Below are 21,474 nucleotides of genomic sequence, written 5' to 3'. Positions count from 1 at the left end.
TTTCTTTCTCTTTTTTTTTTTTTTTTTTAGGTGCTGGTGTGCTTGTTGCTCCCCGTGAAGCAGATGCAAGCGCACCTGGCGAGATGGGAAAGCCAGTGATTCTGCCAACGAATTTGACTGCCGAAACTAAAAAACTTGTCGACGATGGATGGCTAAACAACGCGTTCAATCAGTACGTTAGTGATCTGATTTCTGTTCATAGAACACTGCCCGACCCTCGTGATCCATGGTGAGTCAAAATTTTCTGCATGATTCTTTTCTCAATAATTTTTACATCTTTTTTACGTTCTTCTATATGTTTTTTTTTTAATTTAATACTATAAATTTATCGAATAATATAACAAAAAAATATGAAAAATTTAAGTATATAAAATTTAAATATGAAGAACTTCATTTTATGAATTTATTATTTCATAATGTCCTTTTAAAAATGATTTAATTCACGTTTATATCGTTCAGAATTGAGTACATCGTAAAAAAGAAATTATTCTGTAAATTTCATGAACCTATAAATACAACACTTCAACTATAACCATATTCAGTAATGGTATATAAACTTTGCGATGTACTATCAAAACGTAAATATATCTCAGCGATAACATTTTATTTCAATTAGTTGTATTGTATGTTAATAGACTTGGAAAATTTTTAATAATCTTTATTAATTAATTTATTTGTAAGAAAATCAAGTTACAATATTTTTTGCACCTGTTTTTGTATTATTCATATATATGTATGATACACATTGAAATGATAATTAATTACATCTAACATTTATTGGAATAATGAAATAATTCAACTGCAAACTTTAAATTATCGATAAAAAAGGATCTTTTTTGAACTTTTTGTATAATATAATATAATATTTCCAATTTATTATTTTTATGTGATATGCGTCTAGTATATATGCATATACAGAATATTATATTCATGAATATCTGGAAGATCAATTCTGAGAGATCAAAACAAACACAAAAGTTGAAACACAAAAGTTTCGTTTAAGGCTTATTTATTAAATTACAAGCGATTTAAGTTCGCATTTTAAATGAAGCGAGACAAGGATAGAATGAGACAGCTTCATCATTCCGCCGCGGTGTGGCGCGCCTATCATTCTTCCTCTCGTTTCATTCAACGCAAGTTTCAATTGCTTATAACTTAACAAATAACAGTCATTTTTGTGTATCAATTTTTGTATTTGTTCTAAAACCGATATTTGAAAGATATCAACTCGTGAATATATCACAATTTTTATAAATATATAAAAATTGTATTATTTCGTTATTTAATTCCAGATCAATTAAACGAAATCATTGATATGATATACGATATAGATATATATAAATTCTCATTATTTTTCTGCTCGATTCTAATTGGAAGAGATAAAATTATTTTCAAAATCATCAAAAAGGAAATAATCAGTTAGATAGAATTAATTATTGAATTTTGCACGTACGAATCGAGCTTGATATCCTTTTGTTTCTTGCTCTCATCCTCGTTTCTTTAATAATTCAACGAGCCTTAAAATTATCCCCGGTATCCCAAAGGGAGCCTCACAGAAATTCGTAGACGTCGAAAAACACATAATTTACCACGGACGAATATTGCGAGATTGAACTCGTTCCTTTGTTATTGTTTAATCAAATTATCCTTCCGTACATTTGGTACAAAGATACAGCAAATAGTCGTATTTCATTGTCGTACAAAGTTCTCCCTCATCCACAGAGGGAATGTGCACGGTCCGAATGAAATACGAAAAGGAGCCTCGAAGGTTTTCCCGGGGTCGGATAACGTGATAAAAGGAAAATATACTACGTGCTCGTGTCGTGTCTTATTCTCGTTTCGATGTTGTATTTGTTAGAAAGGAGTGAAACAGAGAGGAAGATTACATCTCCATTACGTTTCGAATATTAATTATTTTAATTTCTAAATTATTGTAATTTATTGGTCGTCATTGGAACATGGGAAATACGTTGAATGTGAATTATATCATGTGGAGATCGAAAATATACGATTATTTGATTTGATTTGGAAATTTAATTGGTCATGATTTGAGAATCTATTAAAAATATCGAAAGTGGATGCTTTCGTACATTTTAAATCTACTTAAACGATTAAAATTTATTTTATCTTTAACGAAATTTTATAAGAACTTTGAAAGGGTATCGATTAATTATCTATTTGAAAAAAAAAAAGAACAAGAAAAAGAAGAAATAAGATTTAAGGATTAATTAAGTAATCGATTAATTTTTTTAAGTATAGATAATTTTACAGTGATCTGAGGATAAAGTAAAATTTTAAATGTATTAATGGAGAAATCTACGTTAAAAATTTTCAAGATAATATACTTACGTAATTTAAATACACTTTAATTATGTAATATATTACGTTACGATTAAGGTTGAAAGTAGAATCCACTTTAGAGAATTAGAAGTTACGAAATATATTTTAATCTGTATAAAAATGAAATATCTGATCATTTTCAAGAATTAAATTTTACAAACGACAGAAAAGAATTATATTACGAGAAATATTATAGCTACCGATATTATAACACAGAAAAACGATTCCATTTCAAAAGCTAATTTTTCTCGGTATTACGTTACAACTAAAAAAGCGTACGATTCACTTCCTAAAGAATTGTAAAATATATTTGAATTTTCCATACCTGTGAAATATGCAATCTTTCTTATAAATCAAAATTAAAAATGATAAAAGCATAATACAAATATGAATATCGGTATTACAATACGAAATACTGGTTATCAAAAGTTAATATTATTTTACGAAAAAGTATCTGATGAATTATTCCCTTGAAAATCACGAACGGAATATTTGATAATAAATTTTTATACGCGCAAAATATGTTATTTCTTTCATGGAACAATATTAAGAACGATAAAATTATAACGTATTAATATATATGATATAACACGATAACAAAAAATATATAATTTCTCTTATTAATATCTTTCTCAAACTACTCTTTATATTTTAAAAAATATAATCGATACAAAACATGGATTATCGATATTCCACAACCATAACTACAACTCCTTTCCTGCAAAAAGAATCATCAAAAACATTCTTAAACGTACATCATTATCTAAAAAATTCCCAAATTAATAACATAATTACTCAAAAAATCTATTCTCTCCATTTTTCGAAAAAATTAATAAATAAACATCCCATATTCATCATTCAAAAAAAAAAAGAAAGAAAGAAAAAATCAAGCCACATCACAAAAGTGTGTTTCTCGTTTATCTCGGCGGATATCGAGGCATCGATCGATAAACAGGAAGCGCCCTAGCTCGGCACGTGAGATCCGTGCAACGAACAGGCCAACGATGGAACGCCCTATATCGAGATACAGGTTCGACGAAACATCAAAAACCGCGATGCGATTTATCGCCGTCGAGGTGGATCCGCGCCAACGTCGTCGAGGATCGTTCTTCATAATTCCGCGATAAATCTCCACCCCCTGACGATTTATTTTGCAAAGCAGGACTGCCCGGCCTTTTATCCAAACGGCGATCAGGAATCTGCGGACCCCACAGACCGAAATATGTTCACCGGAGATCGTAAATTCCCGGGTAAAAGTCTCGTGCGCGCAGGCGGCGGTGGCGGCGAATTAACCCCATGAATATTAATTACAATTTACATGATATTAACCGACATTATCGGGACAGCTGGCCAAAGTTCGTGGACGTCCATTGGTTTCAACGCGGGCTTCAAACTATGCTAAACGCGGTTTAAAGAGGGTTGAATCCGGCGTGCGCGGGGTGGCCTTGCGAACAGGTGGCCCTGATTTACGACCCCTTGCCTGCGTTAAATGGGACCGATCGAGGATCGCGCTAATGGTTTTGGGTCGATTAGGGGCCGGGATGGAGGACGATTTTATTCGAATGGAGTTTTGGGGAATGATGGAGAAAAGCCTTGTTTGGGAAGGGGATGATTGGAGAATGTTTGTTAGTTGAGGAAATTAGGAATGCAAGACTATTGTTGTTGGATTGGATGATATTTGAAAAATTGAAAATTTGAGAATTTGAATTCAAAGATTTCAAAAATTCCTGTGAATAAATATATAGATGTTTGGAAGTTTATAAATTTAGGAAATCAAATTTTTGTAATGATTAATTTTTATAAGGGAAACTTTTAAATTTGAAAATTAGGAAGTTAAGCAATTTTGTGCTTAATATAAGATATAAAGGAAACAATTTTCGAAAGTACGCTTGGTATAATAATTTCTTACAAAATAATCTTCTTCTTAAATAATCATCCAAAAAGTAAAAACTTCTTTACAGTTACTTTTCCATGAAATGTATTCAACTTCGACCTCTATTAATGAGTAAATTTATCTCAAAAGATCTCGTTTTCACGGTCCTGTGATTCGTGAATATTCAATCATCTGATTTCCGACATATTCATTAAATGGAAGAAGAGAAAGTTTATTTATAACAGATCTCGTTTAATTGATTTCACGATTCAAAGATGATTTCCCGCCTCGTTATTGTGTTTAATCATTCCTTCTCAAGGAATTCTCTCAATTATGTAACTTCTTCGTAAATAAAATGAAAGTATAAACGAAATATACTGCGATAAAATGTGTAAAATCGATACGAACAATTTTTCATCCCTATTTGCCAAACCTAAATTCGAATATTCTATTTAATAGAGAAAATACTTGGAAAAATATTTTTATCGAGTACGAAGTAATAAATTTTTAGCTAAAAAATATAATTCCTTCCTACAATGATTTCAATTTAAAATTCAAATGTTAAAAATTTAATAAATTTTTACATTACAATAAAAAAATTCGATGACGTAATTACACGAATAATTAATCGATACGATAAATCAAAGAATCACCGCGACAGAGAATAAAACTCCGTTTCAAAATTTCCATTACAAACGTCGTACGCACAACTGTCAACAACAATTCTACGAAACTGTTTTCTCGGAAAAGAATCGCAGAAATTCGTCGCCACACCAAAATGAAAAACAAATACAAAGCGAAACGACGTATCTTAGTTAATTACGTGACATCTATACGATCTCGTTTCACGGTCGCGTCTGTTTTGAAATTCAGTATACGTTTCGACGCGGTGTAGAACAGACGTGAGTTCGTCTGGAAAATTGCGAATTTCCGTAACGGTCGTTCCATCTTCTTGTCCCGCTCGACTTCCTCTATTTTTTTCCCTGTCTTTTTTTTCTTTCCTTTTTTAATTTTCAATTACATTGTGCCAAGTGAACAGTGGTTGTGCAGCGGGAATATTGTGCTCCGGCCAGAGAGAAACATAGAATTTTCTGACGAAGAAAAAAGACCGAATAAATCGTCACAAGGGTGAGTCACGAAATTGAGGTTATGTTCCTACGAAAGATACGAAATATAATTGATATATCGATCGATGCGTAGATTAATGCAAATATTATTTTCGAAATGAAAAACAATTTTTTTTTACTTTAATTTTTAAAGTTGTTAAAGTTATGTCAACTTATAAGAGTAATAAATATATTATTTATTAGAAGCGAATTAAATACTGTAGAATAAAATTAGGTTATGCTTTATACATATTGGATTACTCTAAATAATTTAATATGTTTTAAAAATCTTAGAAAAAATAATATATATATATATTGCAATATATTAAAAATAAAATATATTGCAATAAAAGAATGTTGAAATATTTTATAATAATAATTTTATTACAATCGATTTTGATAGACGTATCGATGATTATGTTAATAAAAATATGGTTTTGTTTTAGGAAAAATTAGGATTTATTTTTTTTTTTTAAGGCATTAACATTGTTCGTTTTATTATTCGGTTACAATAGAAAATAGACTACAGTCAAGGTTTTAATTGAAATTGTACAGTGAAATAATTGACACGAACCCGTGCTTAATTTAATCAACAGCTTTCTTGGGAACTTTTGCTAATTAATTCAATCATAATTGATAGGAGATAAGCCGAGAAAGTTCAAGAGCTTTTACAAGATTATCTTCTTTCTTTGAATAGTGAAAAAGAAAATCTGTTTTGTGCGTTAGATAGAAGTTATATTCATTCGTTTAAAAAAGTTGATATTTTAAATATAGATATTCTTTCTCCTTCCTCCAATTTTTTTTTTTATTTTAACAAAGTGTAATTTTCCAATAAATAGCATTTCTACAAAAATTTTAATCTTACTTTAAACAAACATTTATTTTACATTCAATCTTTCGATCTTTCTTTCAATCTAAATTTTTTCTCAATTTTCCTCTCGAGAGATCAAAGCTCTTTCAATCCCCTAACCATTCACATAGCCACAATAATCCCACATTCACCACCTTTGCACCATAATCAAACTCAAGCTCACCATTCTCACAAGTACAAAAGCAATCTTCTTCGCCTAAATTTACCTCTCTCTGAATTGTCCATCCTATTAACTATTTCTCTCTTTCTCTTTCTCTCTTTCTCTCTACCTTCTTAACCACGAATGTTACAAAAGAAGGGAGGAAGAAAATTGGCAACAATACGTACAAGATAGGAGAAGAAGAAAGATAGTTGGCTCGGTTAACGAGAAGTTATGAACACGACTCGAGTAGTTTCTCCATTGGTAAGAACAGTTTTTACCGTTCGTGTTGTAATTCTAGTTCTTTGTTACGCGAAGATCGTGTTTTATTTCGTGTTCTAGTTGTCGTGAATTATTAGAAGCGATTGTCAAACGTTCCTTCTCGAACCCGATGATTTCATTTAAATTTTTCAAACATCGATATTTCAAAACATCTGCCCCTCGAAATATCAAACAACGTTTCCACTCCATCAAAACACCATCCACGATTATTTTATATTCCATTCTAAACAATGTAAACTCTTCAACCAAAAGTGGAAAACCGAATTTCCAACCGATCTCGGGGTTACACTTCTCCTTTATCTCTTTTCAATATTAAATCTCTGTTATTCCACTCATCTAACCATTTACAAAAATAAAAAACAAAAAAGAATAAAAAATAAAAAAATAAAAAATTCGAAAAAAAATTCTCTGTTACAATATACGCGAGAAAACAATAAAATATTTCAAAGTTGCACGATGAATATATGTCACCGATCTGTGTATGTGTGTTTGTGCGTTGGATCAAAGTCCTCCCCCTTGTTTTCCATTCGAAAGCACGATCGTACGCAAATTAAATAAAATGTGGCACGAAGGTTTGGTAATTGAAAAATATCGGCGTCTCGACGTTTCGTGGAAATCGGCCACCCACGTCGCATACTTTTTCATTACACGTGTTTTCCACTGGCCTTCGTCTCGTCTGGACTAAATTACGGGTGCGGCCAGGTTGCTCGTTTTCCTGGGATGAAAAAAAGGAGGATACTGCTGGAGTCGAGAAAAGGCAGGAATAAATAATTGAGTATGTTATTTAAGAGGGTTTCGCGAGGGGGCGAGTAAGCTCTCTTTCTCTCTTGTTCAAAATGGAGAAGTGGATGGATTTTATTTCTATTTCTATTTAATATTGAAAGTTGGAAGATTCAATTCTTTTCCTCCTTTTTTTCTTTGTCTTTTTTGTTTTTTTTTTTTTAATTTTCTTTAATGGGATGAGTTTCTCTCGGCCATAGTATGTAGAAATAAAGTTAAAAGTTGAAAGCGAATGTCACTGATAAATTTCTCTCTCTTATTCTTATTCTCTCGTTTTTTTCCCCAAGTTTTTATTTTTTTCATTCTTTCGAAGAAGTAGGGGGTGGAATTTGTTTTGATCTCTTGTAATTATAGGATATTGAAGTGTAGAAGATATTCTATAATTCGAAGAATTTTTGAATGAAATATAATTATTATAAAACTTTAATAATTATATATAGAATATATATAATGATACTAAAACTTCAAAAAATGTTTGATATACGTTAATATCATTAACTTCCAACCTACGTAAAGATTAAACGAATCTAACAAACTTCCTGTAGATAACTGAAACTCCACTCAACAAGTTATTTATCACCTATTTTCATCGCATTATAACTATTATAATTTAACTTCATACTTATCCTAATCATAAAAAAGTAAGAAGAAAAAAAAAATTGCCTCGCAATCGTTTCATCTTTAACAACTCTTATAAAACTCTTAATAAAACCATAATCCTTTTTTAATTCGGTTCTCCTTTATCTCCGACAATCCCATTTAACTCGTTTCTCCCTTCACCCTTCCCTTCTCTCAATAAACGGCATCGATAAAACCGAGGATTGGCCATTTTCAATCTCGATCGTCATTTTGATTAAAATACCTGTCTCGGATTCGATACTTTGAGGCATCGTTCGATCATCACACGCGAGTTAATCCACTTTGAGAAGGTATGCCTTTAGCAGCAACTCGAAGGGAAAGGGGGAAATGTATATGTAGGCGAGGTAATGAGTTACTCGGGAAAATAGAAAAGCAAAATTTGACTCGTAGTAGGTCGAAAGGTGCATGCCCCCGATGAGAATCGGTCACGAGAAGGGAGAAATAAGTCTGAGAGAATCGCTCTCACATGCAAAACGATAGATCTAGAACTCGTTCCCTTGACTGTCATTTAATAACATCGCTATCACCGCGATGGATTTGCTTTCTCCGGCTCGAGTTTCCTTAATGAAAGTCGATCGAAGAAAGTGAAATTCCATCGCAAAAGTTCGTTACTCGTTGACGATGCTTGTAAAAATCGAATTGATGATTGTTTAGAATGAGGCGAAGAATTGATTTCAAAGGATTATAAAGATTTGTTAATATAGTTGGTGAGAATATAATTTACTGGAGTTTTGAATTGAAAGGAATAAATTTTTGCTACACGATATTTTGAACTTTGAGAATTTTTTTCTTTAAATATTCTAAAATTGGAATTGGATTTAATGGTATAAAATTAAAGAGCGAATTTTTTTATTATTTCAATTCGAATCTTCAGAATCGAAACTTTTTGAAATTTGATCGAATGTTTTTACGATACGGTAGAAGATTATTTGAACCACAATCAGAAATTAAACGAGAAATTATTATCTTCGTAAATGCGAGAAATATTCGAAACGAGCAAACATGGCGAAGATGAAATCTCTTTCAACGGTCATGAAAATCCAAACAAGATGGTTCTAAATAAGGCAAGCTTCGAAACATGCAAGCGATTTACGCCACGGAATTATTTGCGAACAGCAATTTCGACTCTCTCGGTTTTCAATCAAGATACACACCCCGACGAACTCAAACACAACAAAAGTCGAATATAGAGTTTGAACACATTGTGCGACTCGACGACGCTCGAATTTTCACTCCATGAGATGACAAGCGTAATTTCAATGTTGAACGATAGATGTCTCGCCAGTTCTACTGAATGATATATCTTAATACGCGTCAATCGTGTGTCCACTTTTTGGGATCGATATATGTGGGGATTTTTGGAAAATCTTGATTTGAAATGGAAAGAATATAAAAAAAAGTTTGTTTGAAAATATTTGAGAAAAATATAAAAATATAAAAATATAAAAAAATATAAAAATATAAAAAAATATAAAAATATATATATTATAATATATTTAAGAAGGAAAGAGTAAAGTCTGTTATAGGCATCAATGAACACCTCGTTTTCGATCTGGAAACATAGAATGGTTGACAAGTGAAATTTTTGTTTATCAAAAGGAGTTGAATTTTCGACAATTTGGAAGTAAAAATTTATCTTATGCGTAAAATTTGAATAATTGTTAGTGTTTTAAAAAATTTTCTTTTTTTTTATTTTATTTAAAAAAGTATTAAACAAAATTCTAGTGATCCAATATTTTCTTTTTTTTTTTTTTTGATTATCACGATCCAATATTCACTTCAATTTTCTTATTATCCCTTATTATAACTAAGATAAATTTTATTTTAGATTCTGTTTGCTCTCTCTATATCAACGAATAATAATTAGAAATTCATCAATCCGAGAGACAGTTAGAGACTTTCGTACACTTCATGCCCGGAAGAAATAACTTTCAAATAAGTTGGCATGGCGGCCAAATCTCACCGTGAATGCATAACGATCGCCATATATGTATGTGTATGTGTCTCATTGTATTCACCATGGAAATCCATTCCATGTCCCATTCAATCGACTTCCTCCTGGGTTCTTAATTCCTTCCGTTTGGATATTTGCAAAAGTGCAAATGGCCACCGCGTTCCGGAAGTCGAAAGATAACCTCGAGCAAAAGCGTACCAAAAGCTAGAAAACCGGCTATATTTCTGACTGTTTTATCGTGTAAAGTAAAATTTATTTTGTTTGAGCTTGTAACTTTTGACTAATTTGGGAGATGAATTAATGAGTTGAACTTGTAAAATAATTTACGTGCCTTGAACTACTTTAGCGCAGTAAAAGTTTTCGACTAACGTTAACACGTAAGCATTTCCATGTATTCCACGAAGATTTATTCAACAATAATTAGAGATATATCGCGCTCAGCGTAAATATTGTAGTTGCGCTTGTTACAAGTTAACAAACTTATTCCATAATTAAATGTGTTACTGCTGATAGTTATAGCCCGATTCTGGATTAATGGTTTGCAAGTGGAGTGAAAGCAGCAAACGAGCTTTGGATTTCACCTGTGTTTGCGTAGCTTTTATCGAATCGCCGATCGGAACCAGCTTAAAAACCAAAGTAAAGTCTGTTATGGGCATCGATGAGCACCTCGTTTCCGATCTGGAAATGTAGAGTGGTTGACAAGTGAAATTTTTGTTTATTGTCAAAAGGAATTTTCAACAATTTGGAAAGTAAAAATTTATCTTATGCGTAAAATTTGAAAAATGGAATAATTGTTAATATTTTAAGAAATTTTATTTATTTATTTTTTTATTTTATAGGAATTCAAAGATATTGAAAATTGAATCTAAATATCTTTGTTAAAATTTCTTTTGTTGTAAAAGAATTTTTTAATTGTATACTATTTCTTAAAGAAGTCGATATTCTTCATTGCACAATATTTTCTTGTGATATATAAATATGTTATAACAAATAATATATTTTTCATCTCATTGTTAGATATAAAAATTGGACTAATGATTTAACACCAAATTTATTTAAATATTCGATTAAATGAGTTAAATTTGCATTACAAAGATAACAATATTATAATTTATATAGTAATATAATATACAATATTAATCAGTAAATAAATTTATTTTTTTAAATATTTAAAGGTATCAAGTTGAACAGGTGAAAATATTACATAATAGGTAGACGTCAAAGTAACTTGAATTTAAAATATCACCATCGTTAAACGGATGTTTGCAATTTTCTCTTGAAGAAGAATGAAAGAGTAATTGGGAATAATTCATTTCATTGATGTTTCTATTTAAATGAATAGTAGACAGAATTCCATCGGCGGAAATTAGATTTCCGGAGATGGAAAGGGATAGGAAAGTTTGTCACAGAAATGAAAACAGTTCTTGAGTTATCGATTTTATATAAGATTCTTTTCGCTGACTCGGTGATATTTTGCGGACCGAATCTTGATACTTTATATAGAAAATTCTTACAGCTTGACATCTTGTATTGTATCATCCCTTATTACTTTCCTTTCTGGTATAAGACAATGATACAATGATGTCATGTCAAATGGAAGAAAATTATTTTTTTCATTAATTCGATATTTCTTCGATATTTTTCTTGAAATATATATAATTTTTATACTTTACAATTATTTAATATTGAAATTTTCAGGATTTTTATTAATATTTTTCGATTTGTTTATTATTAAAAATGTTCTTCTACTAGAAAGATTTCTATCATTTTAAAATATCTAATCACTGGCTTTATTTTATTAGTAATTAATTTTAAACTTTTTTTTTCGAAAAAATAATTTCGAATTTTAAAAATACATCAAAATTTAAGCTCCATATTTGATACTTAAATTTATTATTCTTTCTATATTCCATATTTATTTAAATCTTTATGTTATACGAGTTACATATTGTCTCTATATTTTATCATTTCAACTATTACAAAAACCTGACCCATTCCACCTCTAAATCGCAGAATGGATCTTCTCTCGCGAATTCATCGTAATCATCCCACCACGTACAAAGAAAAATGAGGAAAATTAGTCTCTAGTTAGACTAGATCGTAAAACTGCTAGAAATAGCGAATGGAGTGCCGTTTCTGGAAATTGTGCGGTCGAAATTTTCAACTTGAAAAATCGGCACTCGTTAAAACAGAAAAAGGAGAGAGAGAGAGAGAGAAAAAAAAATTAACTACATTCTCGTCAACTCGGTTGTTTAGCGTATGTCCCGCTATACGTGGAATGTGTAATCTGTTCAGCATGCTTCATTTGCCTCACTCTGACACGATTGTTCCATCGTATCTGATAGATTTATAAGACTGATTTTACCGAGAATTGAAGTTTTCGTCGTGTTCATCGTTTTTTGTATTTTTTTTTTCACGACCTGTATAGTTTGTATAAATTATACTGATATTTTTTTTTTTTTAGAAATTCTCCCTAAAATTTCGTTCGTTTATGAAAAATTCACGATATTGATTTATCTTTATGAATAATCTTCGCTCGAAACAAATAATACAAATTAAAATAAAATTTGCAAAAGTTAAATTTTTAATAATCCTCATCGTCTACTTGTTTGTATTTATTATGTTCATATCATCATTTTGGGCAATATTTTTTTTTTTTCTGAAAATTTATTCTTATTGGATCATAATTGGATAATATTAATTATAATTTTTGAAAAATTTAATTTATTTATTATCTACACTCTTTGTGCAAGAAGACAAAGAAGTTTATCAGATAATCATTTTATTATAAATTAATATTTGTCTGCTAAAAGAAAGAGAGAGAGAGAGAGACAGAGAAAGGGAAGGAGAACTCGAACGCTAGCCTTGTCTGATCAATGCCGGGCTTATCCACTGCGCAGAAATCCTTCCCCGTTTATTTCTCGTATGTTGCAGTTCAATCACTTTAAGCTCGTGTAAGCTGCTTTTGTATTTCCTGTTACTCGTTCGCTCCGGGTTTACCATGCACAAAATTGAGCAGACTTACAGCCGATTTCATGTAAACGCATAAATATAAACCGCAAACTGGTACCCCCTGTGCAATCCTGTTTGAAAAATAACTCGCGTTTGATTCGGCACGGAATCAAAATGGAATCCCCGTTGAACCCGCTTTTCAGGGTGAACGCTTTGAAACTACGTTCTCGATTAGATTTTTGTTTTATCGTTGCAACCAATCTTTGCTTAAAATTTACCAATCTCCGCAATGCAACCGTGTGTGCAATCTCTTTGCTTAATGCGCGGAAAATTGTATTCCATGTATTTTGAGGGTGGAAAATCATATGAGAATCGATTCGTCAGCTCGATTTATTGTCGGTCGTTTTAAAATACTTCAATATTGAAACTGGATAATTTTTAAAATGAATACGGAACGATATATAAAATTTGGTTAAAATAAAAATATACGATGTATCATAGGGAATCTTTAAGCAGATAATTATGAGAAGAGTGTATATGAAATTGTGTAATAGTTATATCTTATAAATTTTTGAGAAAATGTTGCTGTAAATTTCTTAAAAATTGATAAAAATTATTGCAAAATAGCAAATAGAACGATCTAAGATTTATTTAAATTTCAATGGATATTCGTACGAAGTAAATTTCAAGCTTTCGTTTCTTCGTGGATTGATGTGATATATTCGCTTTAAATCACTCGCGAAGCCTTAATTTATCGAGCCGGGAGGAAGAAGCAAAAGTATGCGGTAATTATTCAGAAAGACTTGGAGAACTCGCAGTTACGAACGAGTCTCGTTTGCTGACCTCTCTCACACAGTCCATTTCCACTTTACGTAGTTTCAGGGGGAGTCGATCTGGTCAGAGTCACTTTTTACATCTGCTTGAATTACGTCGCCACGCTAACTTGTGCCCGGATCCCCCTCGTTACCCTTGCATAACTTCCCCCTTTTCGCGTGGGAATTGTTTGCTTGTTACTTTTGATTTATCTCTCCACGGGCGAGTCGTTGGAAACCGTGGAAAAGAAACGCGATTTTTCAAAACGTTTTTCGAATAATTCTCGCATAGGATTAACCTTCTAAATAATTTTAATATTGAAAATAATTAAACTCGAACAATTTTTTTTAGAAAAATTTTTAGATTTTTAGAAAAATATTTTTTCTCTTATTCCTTTTTTTCTCTCTCTCTCTTTTTTTTTTAATTTGAGGTTAATAGAGATTTAATAGAAATATATAGGATTTAATTTGTTATAATTGGATGCCCTTTTGATATTGAAAGGTGTGGAATTTTTTCTACATTCTGTAACGAGCAAGTATATTCGTTTATGCTGATATTGAAATTATTTTAATTAAGTTTCGAGCAACTTTGGTTGCCGACTAGGAACACGAAATTAATCACAAGTTAGCAAGTTATCGTGGAGAAGTTGAAATACGCTCTTGTATTTTATAATTATCCCGTAATTATGCTTCAAGGCTATTGCAAAATTAACATAGTTCATCATTATTAACGACGGAAATTATGTGATTAGGTTTGTTTCATCAATTTAATATAATTATAATATCAAACGGTAGAAATAGTATCATTTATTTCTTTTAAAATATTAATTAGTATTATTTCACTATTTTTATCGCATAATTTATTTTTCCCTAGAAAATGATATAATACTACCATCATTCACGTATTATTTCTAAAATCTCTATTACATATTCATTTATAAATTAATTCTAATTTTCAATTTGTATTTCCTTAACTCTCCAATTCTTAATTTTTTTTGTCAATTTTTTTAATTTCCTGGAATGAACGATAATATAACATTACTTACAAAATCTTACACAACTTTTAAACATTGTTAATTGATTAAAATTTTTATAACGAATCTAATAAATTAATACACGTTTCATTATTATTCATTATTTTCTTTGACTTCTGAAAAATTCTTGAAAATACGAAAAGAAACCTAACCTCAAAATACATATTTCTCGAACAAAAAGAATCGGCAAGTAGATCGTGAAGCAATATTCAGACCAGTGTGAAATTTATTCAAGGTTTAATGCTTTCGATCCAAGTCACAAGGTGGATGCACTCTTTCCAACAACTTCTGGATGCATAATGCATCCGGTCCATCCTAAATCCCCTTCAATACGGCAGCATTATTCGCCTTTAACGAACCAGTTCACCTTAATCCCCCGTTACCAGCACGGATTAAGTTAAGTGAAAGCTTCTTATCACCTTAACGATGATCGACGTCAGAATCTTAGGTCTGGACCGCTAAGTAAGGTTCTGTGTATGGGCCAGGGCATCCTTTTACGAAGGGATACGGAATGACAACCGGTTAACTATCGAGTTCGTCGAGTCACTTTGAAAGAAAATTGCTTTATGAAAGAATCCACAATGGAAGCTGATGGATGCTTGTATAAAATATCTTTCGTGTTTTTTGACGAGATGAGAAGAATTTTTTAAATTTATTCTCTCTTTCTATACAATATTCTTCTTTTATTTATTTTTTTATTTTAAACTCGATGAAACGAGAAAAGAGAAAAGAAAATATAAAATTATTTAAAAAAAAAATCTCTCTCTTGATTGATATAATTTCGTAAAATTTTTTTAATCTTCATTCTCTCTTTCTTTCATCCTCGATAAAATTTTTACCAATTTCGAGGATTCTTTCGAGTCGACGATTCACATCGGAATGAGAATCCTCACGAGACAGGGAAATCAGGAATCCTGGTAAGGATGGAGTCTGTCAGTCGAAGGTCGATAGGAAAGGGTATTGAGGATAGTTGGTATCGTAATGATCGAACACTTGAAGGTTTCGAAGAAAGATTTGTGGCGGATGAAATTGAGCCACTCGATGGAATAAAATATTACCCTTCCTTTCACCATCCCTGAAAAGATTGTATGGGGATGTCTTTTACGCGACGAGTATTGTTTTCTCCTACGTGTGCATTTTTTAGAAAATTTGGATCTGTGGAAAATTGAGAAATTTTCAAATAATTTTAGAAATTCATAAAGAAAAATAGATACATAATTGTAATTGAAACAAATAAAGATATAGATTCTTTTCGTTTCTCAAATTCAAAGATCTTAAAATCTTTCTAAATTTTTAATTATACTAATCTGAAAAGAAAATTTTGAATAATATTTCTCTTTAATTTGTCTCATTTATCTCTAAAAAAATTTTTTCATCTTCACGTACACCAGCAACATATTAAACCACATTCCCAGGCAATACTTAATTAAACGTCAACCATCACCTTGCAATTACCACGCGCGATTACAGAGTTTCACTTCCATCACGTTCCAAACGGTAATTAAATAAACGAAATCTCAGCTATCATTCCAACAGCTTAATTCATCCACAGCAACTCTTGATTTTCGATCATTATCCTCATGTCGAGCGTGTGTGTTAACTTATTTATTTATCTAATCTCTTGGATCCCAAACCGTTGCACAAAGACTTTGCTAATGGAATCACCCTGGGTAATTAAGTTTGCAAGATCCCCTGTAATTCTATTCCCGTACGCCTGTTATCTGTAAAGCAAGCGTTGCTTATCAGATAAACGAAAAACCGATGATAAACCCGTGAATAAAATCAGAGATCAAACGAAACTGAATTTTTAATTTTTGCAATCAAAACATTACTTGCAAAAGAATTTTTCATTTTCGTAAATCGTAATTTTTTCTTTTCATTCATTCGATATATCCATAATTTTTAATATATTAACACGTTATTTCTATCATAAAAATTCAAAGATAATTTTATCCGTTATTTTTCGTTCGATTAAGAACAAATTGTTGTTCTTGTTGAGGTTGTCTCTTTCTATTTTTTTAATATTTCTTCCAAAAATTAACCATTATTGTCCATATTTAACTGATCAAAAATTTGTCGAAACATCGTATCATTCGATCTCTGAATAAAGTGCAAACATATTCTCGTTCGTATGATAGACGAGACTATTTTCGCGGATGCTCGAGAATTGGAAAAAGTTTCGAATGACCGGGTTATTCTTTTTCACCAAGAGAAAGGAAGGTATCGTGAAAATTGCCCCATGGTTCCCCGATGTCGCCGTTTGAAATTGAACTTTACGCGTTTAATATATACAGGCCTGTCAAAACGCTGTAAATCGAAATAATACATTGTGAAAGTTTCACCGGTCCCGCGGAAGAAAGTTGCCATGCCACGGATCCGAACAAATTTCGAAGTTCCACGGTGGCGGAAGTGGAAACGACACGGAGGCGACGTTAAATCCTCCGATATGGAACACCGTAATTTGTGGATCGATATTTCGTTACGCTCGCGCGTGTTTTCGTGCTAATATTCGCGTGAAAAAAAATAAAAAGAAAGAAGAAAAAAATATTTTAAACGAAGAAGACGTCAAGAAGACGTTGAGACAAGTTGGATTTAAAAATAAAAATTTCATATAAATATCTTAGCAAAAATAATATTCAATGTAATTATAAAAAAGTAACTTATACTTTACAATTTTAAAATCGAATTAATATCCCAAAAGTTTTAAAAATCGTAAGATTTTAATTAGCTCGACTTGATATTAAATTTTCCAGTCACGTCGGTTCGGTAAGTTAAGTTGGATTGCGTTACGACCAAGTTAAGATAAGTTAAATTACGAAAATCGGAAGTAATTAATACAGAGAAATTATTTCGAAACTATATTCAAAAAAATCAAGATAATTTTACCTTCTTTTGGTTTCACTTTTGCTTCGATTTAAAATATTAAAAACCGCGTAAAATGTTCAAAACGTCGTTTCTCATATTTTATACATATTTGAATACGAAACCGTGCATTGATATCGAAAAGTGCTCAATTAGTACGCACATCAGATTAAAAAAAAGAAAAAACAAAAATTCACATCGAAAACTCGTCTTATTTTAGCCATGCAACCGAGTTTTCGTCGCGCCGCCTTTTGCGGAATTAACCCAACGTCGTCTAATTAGGATTATCTATGGCCATCCCGTGAATTTACACTGCGAAACATCCAATTAAGGCGGCACGATAGACAATGGGGATTGCACAGCGGCGGAATTACGTTGCCAAGGACGGCCCCATGCAAATAGCCTTATGTATTCCCAGCGATCTGCGTACCCGCGAGAACGGGCACGAGACGAAACCAACCAACTTGCGCTTGCGGAAATTGGAAAAAGAACAGATGGACGGGGGAGAGGGAGGGAAGAAGAGGAGGAGGGGATAGGCGTCTTGAAGGATAGGTCGATGTAAGGCCGTTGTCCGTTGGAAGGAAGAAGGATAGCGTGGAATTCATGATAATGCAGGCACGAGAATCCACGTTGTACGGGATTATTCTGTTGAAGGGTCGAGCGTCGACGATTGTGATGGTTTTTAATTTCTTAATTTCTTGATCAATCAATGCGCCTTTTTCTTTCTTTTCTTCGTTACTATAGATACTTTACGCGAGCGATCTTTATCCTCTTCGTATTTTTTCTCACAAATTCTTGACACATTCTTGAGAAACATATTGTATTTTTTTCCTTGATTTCTGAAAATAAGAACAATATATAGTTTGAAGTGAAGTCCAAAGTTCAAGGATCCTTGGAATTGGAATTTGTACAATAATTGAGAATGCAAAGGAAAATTCAAAGAATTCTTTCACAGTTTAATCCGATATCTATATTTATTAACCACTTGAAGGTTATATGTAATACTTTCTTTTTAAAGTGCAATAGAAAAAAAAAATGAATAAAACTGGAAATAGAATACCGTGGAATTGATTAATATTTCTCAGAGAAACGTAAGAAATGAAGGTATCTAAAGAAAAGAAATAATAAAAAAAAAAAAAGAAAGAAAAAAAGAAAGAAATATCTGACGAGACAGAGAAACTTATTGCAAAGAGAGAATAGCAAGAATAAAGTTAAGAGAAAAGGAAGAATGACGGGAAGAACGTTACAGATTGCCAGACACATGGAATTTCGCATAAAAATGGCCTCCGACGACAAGTCTGCTCTCCTTCCACGAAACAAATATCCTATTTCGTTAAGTAGACACGAATTCATCCATTCTTTTTCCCTTTGTTCTAATATAATCATTGTTTTTAGTTATACAAATTTGTTACACAGAGTGGAAGATGAATAATTTCAAAAGTTATTTATTTTCAGAGGAAAGATGAATAATTTTATTAACATAATTCGTTTTTTTGAAAATGGGTTTGAAGTTGTTGAAATCACATCATATCTTTTAATTGATTTAGTCCATTTTTTATTAAAAAAAATATATTAAGTTATTTATGTAGAGAAATCATTCTTTTGAATTTTGAAAATTTGTCTGCTTTGCTTTTCTTGTCTTTCGTACGTGAAATTTTATTTTTTCCATCAAAAAATTTCTTAATAGTTTCAAATATAAATTCGTGAAGATAGAAAATTGATAATGAATTGAAAAATAAAATGTTAATGTTGCTTAATTTATTGCATCGAACGATTCTTTGAGTGTAATAATGATGAAACGATATTTCTTTATCGACGTCTCGTGTAATATTAATTTATCAATATCGTGTAATATTGAGTTGCGCAATTCTAGCATATTCTCAAGATATGCTTCGTTTCATCGAAATTTTTCACTTAATTTAAAATCTCTTGTACGAGAAGAAATGAGAAACGAGCTTACGCGAGAAAAATGAAATTTTCGTTGAAAATTCTTACGTTTCAGCAGAATTCAAATGGATTTGTTATCTTCTATCTAAGAAATTTTTTCTTTTCATTCAGTTTTTCAAATCTTAAAAATTTGTTTTGAAAATATATCTATTAATTACTATAAAAATTTTTACTTCGTGTATTTTATCACGAATTTACACCAATTTATGGAACATTTCCATTGAAAGAAAAAATTCTTCCGGTTCTCATCAAACAATGGACATTCTTAGTTCGGTGAAATTCAGTGAAATTTTACTCTACTTTCAATTTTGAGAGTATAAATACAGTTTAACGTTCCAGTTGTTTGACAATCTCTCGATCTATCCATTATTTTCGATCGTATCAATCATCTTACAATTCGATAATTTCTATGTTTAAAACTATCGTCAAGCAATTTTTCGATTATTTTATTCCAATAATCGATTATAAATTTAACTTATGAATCGGTGCAAAAATAATCTAAAGATTCGTATGTCTGTACGTTTAAATTGACTATATTTTTTACATAAGAATATTATAAAATGAAAATGATTTTATAAATTTGAAAAGGTGCTCATTATAATATTTTTTTGTATAAATTTTATGATTTAAAAAATAGAAATAATATTGTAAAATTATTTTGTATTAATATAATAATAACTTATTATTTGTTATAAATTATTTAAAAGTCGATGGAATTGATATATTATACAGTTTTTTAATTAATTTGTGAAAGGAGGTTATTAAAAGAAAATAATGTTATAACGTTATTGGCAGTGAAGGAAAGGAATTGTTAATGGTCATTGCAATGCAAATTTAAAAAAAATCATAGAAATTTGTATTGAATTTAGTCTCCAAGTTTTATTACAGTATCTTCAAAGTTTTATGTGTAATTTACATCGTATGTATACAATCGTCTTATGTTGTTTGACGAACAAAACGTGAAAATAACGTAACAATTTCTAATTCCTCCTTTAATGGATTTTATATGATGTATGAAAGGATATAAGTGGCTTTCAGTTAACGTTAAAAGCTGAAGATATTTCACAAAGTTATATTTCACGAGTAAATTGAGATAGAATACTTCATTCCCTCTCCTAGTAAAAGCAAATAAAGTTTCTCGAGTTCGAGTCCACGTTATATAGTAATTGAATGAAACTGAAGAATTGCTGAATGAAATTTACTGTAGAATTGAAATTTATAGGCAAGACGAGGAATATTATATTTAATCTAGTTGATTAATCTCATATTTATTTCTATAAGATTATCATATTCTTGTGAAAATAAAGTTAAATTACAATGTTTTTGATATTTAAAAATAAATTAAAAATATTTCAATTCAATTGCCAATACACTTTTAATAAAATTATTATCATTGAAATCATTGAAAAAATAGAAAATTATTAATGTCGATAATAATTTGATGAATTCGATTAATTTATATTGGAGGTGTTAGATATTTCTAAGATCTAATGATGGATATAACTAAAACTATACAATTTTGAGGTTATGTCAAACAATCTTATAGATCTACCTATGTTTCACATTCAAATATTTCATTTCTGATGAATATCTCTCAATATTTTCATTTCCAATATATATAATTTGCAATTCTTTCAAATATAACCAAGAACGATTTCACCAAATAATTCGAAGAGTAATTCGAAGCTTTCGAAGAGGTACATCACTCCTTTTACATAATCTTCTTTACTTACTACGAGTTCAGCTTTTTCCACCTATTTCTTTTCAATTTCCACAAACTTTTCTTCGTAAGAAAAACCTCCAGATACTTGTCCTCGTTTCATCTCTTAATGGTACAGCATTTCGCAAAGTCGATCAAACCAGACAAGAAACCTGTCCAACTT

General features: G+C 30.8%; 1 protein-coding gene across 3 annotated transcripts in view; it reads left to right on the top strand.

The window, feature by feature from the left end:
• The window catches only part of LOC102675450 (putative polypeptide N-acetylgalactosaminyltransferase 9), a 79,795-nt gene that overhangs the window by 2,826 nt on the left and 55,495 nt on the right, over window positions 1–21,474 (top strand). For 2 of the 3 annotated variants that reach the window (XM_031509857.1, XM_006614513.2), the window contains exon 3: window positions 31–229. In XM_031509857.1, coding sequence (XP_031365717.1) covers window positions 31–229 — 199 coding nt within the window. Of the gene's footprint in view, window positions 1–30; window positions 230–5,086; window positions 5,342–21,474 lie in introns of those variants that run through there. The other variant, XM_006614514.2, reaches the window with a different exon arrangement.

Source organism: Apis dorsata, unplaced genomic scaffold (genome assembly GCF_000469605.1).
Source record: "Apis dorsata unplaced genomic scaffold, Apis dorsata 1.3 scaffold_188, whole genome shotgun sequence".
In the NCBI taxonomy this organism is placed as follows: domain Eukaryota; kingdom Metazoa; phylum Arthropoda; class Insecta; order Hymenoptera; family Apidae; genus Apis; species Apis dorsata.
This window is presented reverse-complemented; position numbering and strand designations above follow the sequence as displayed.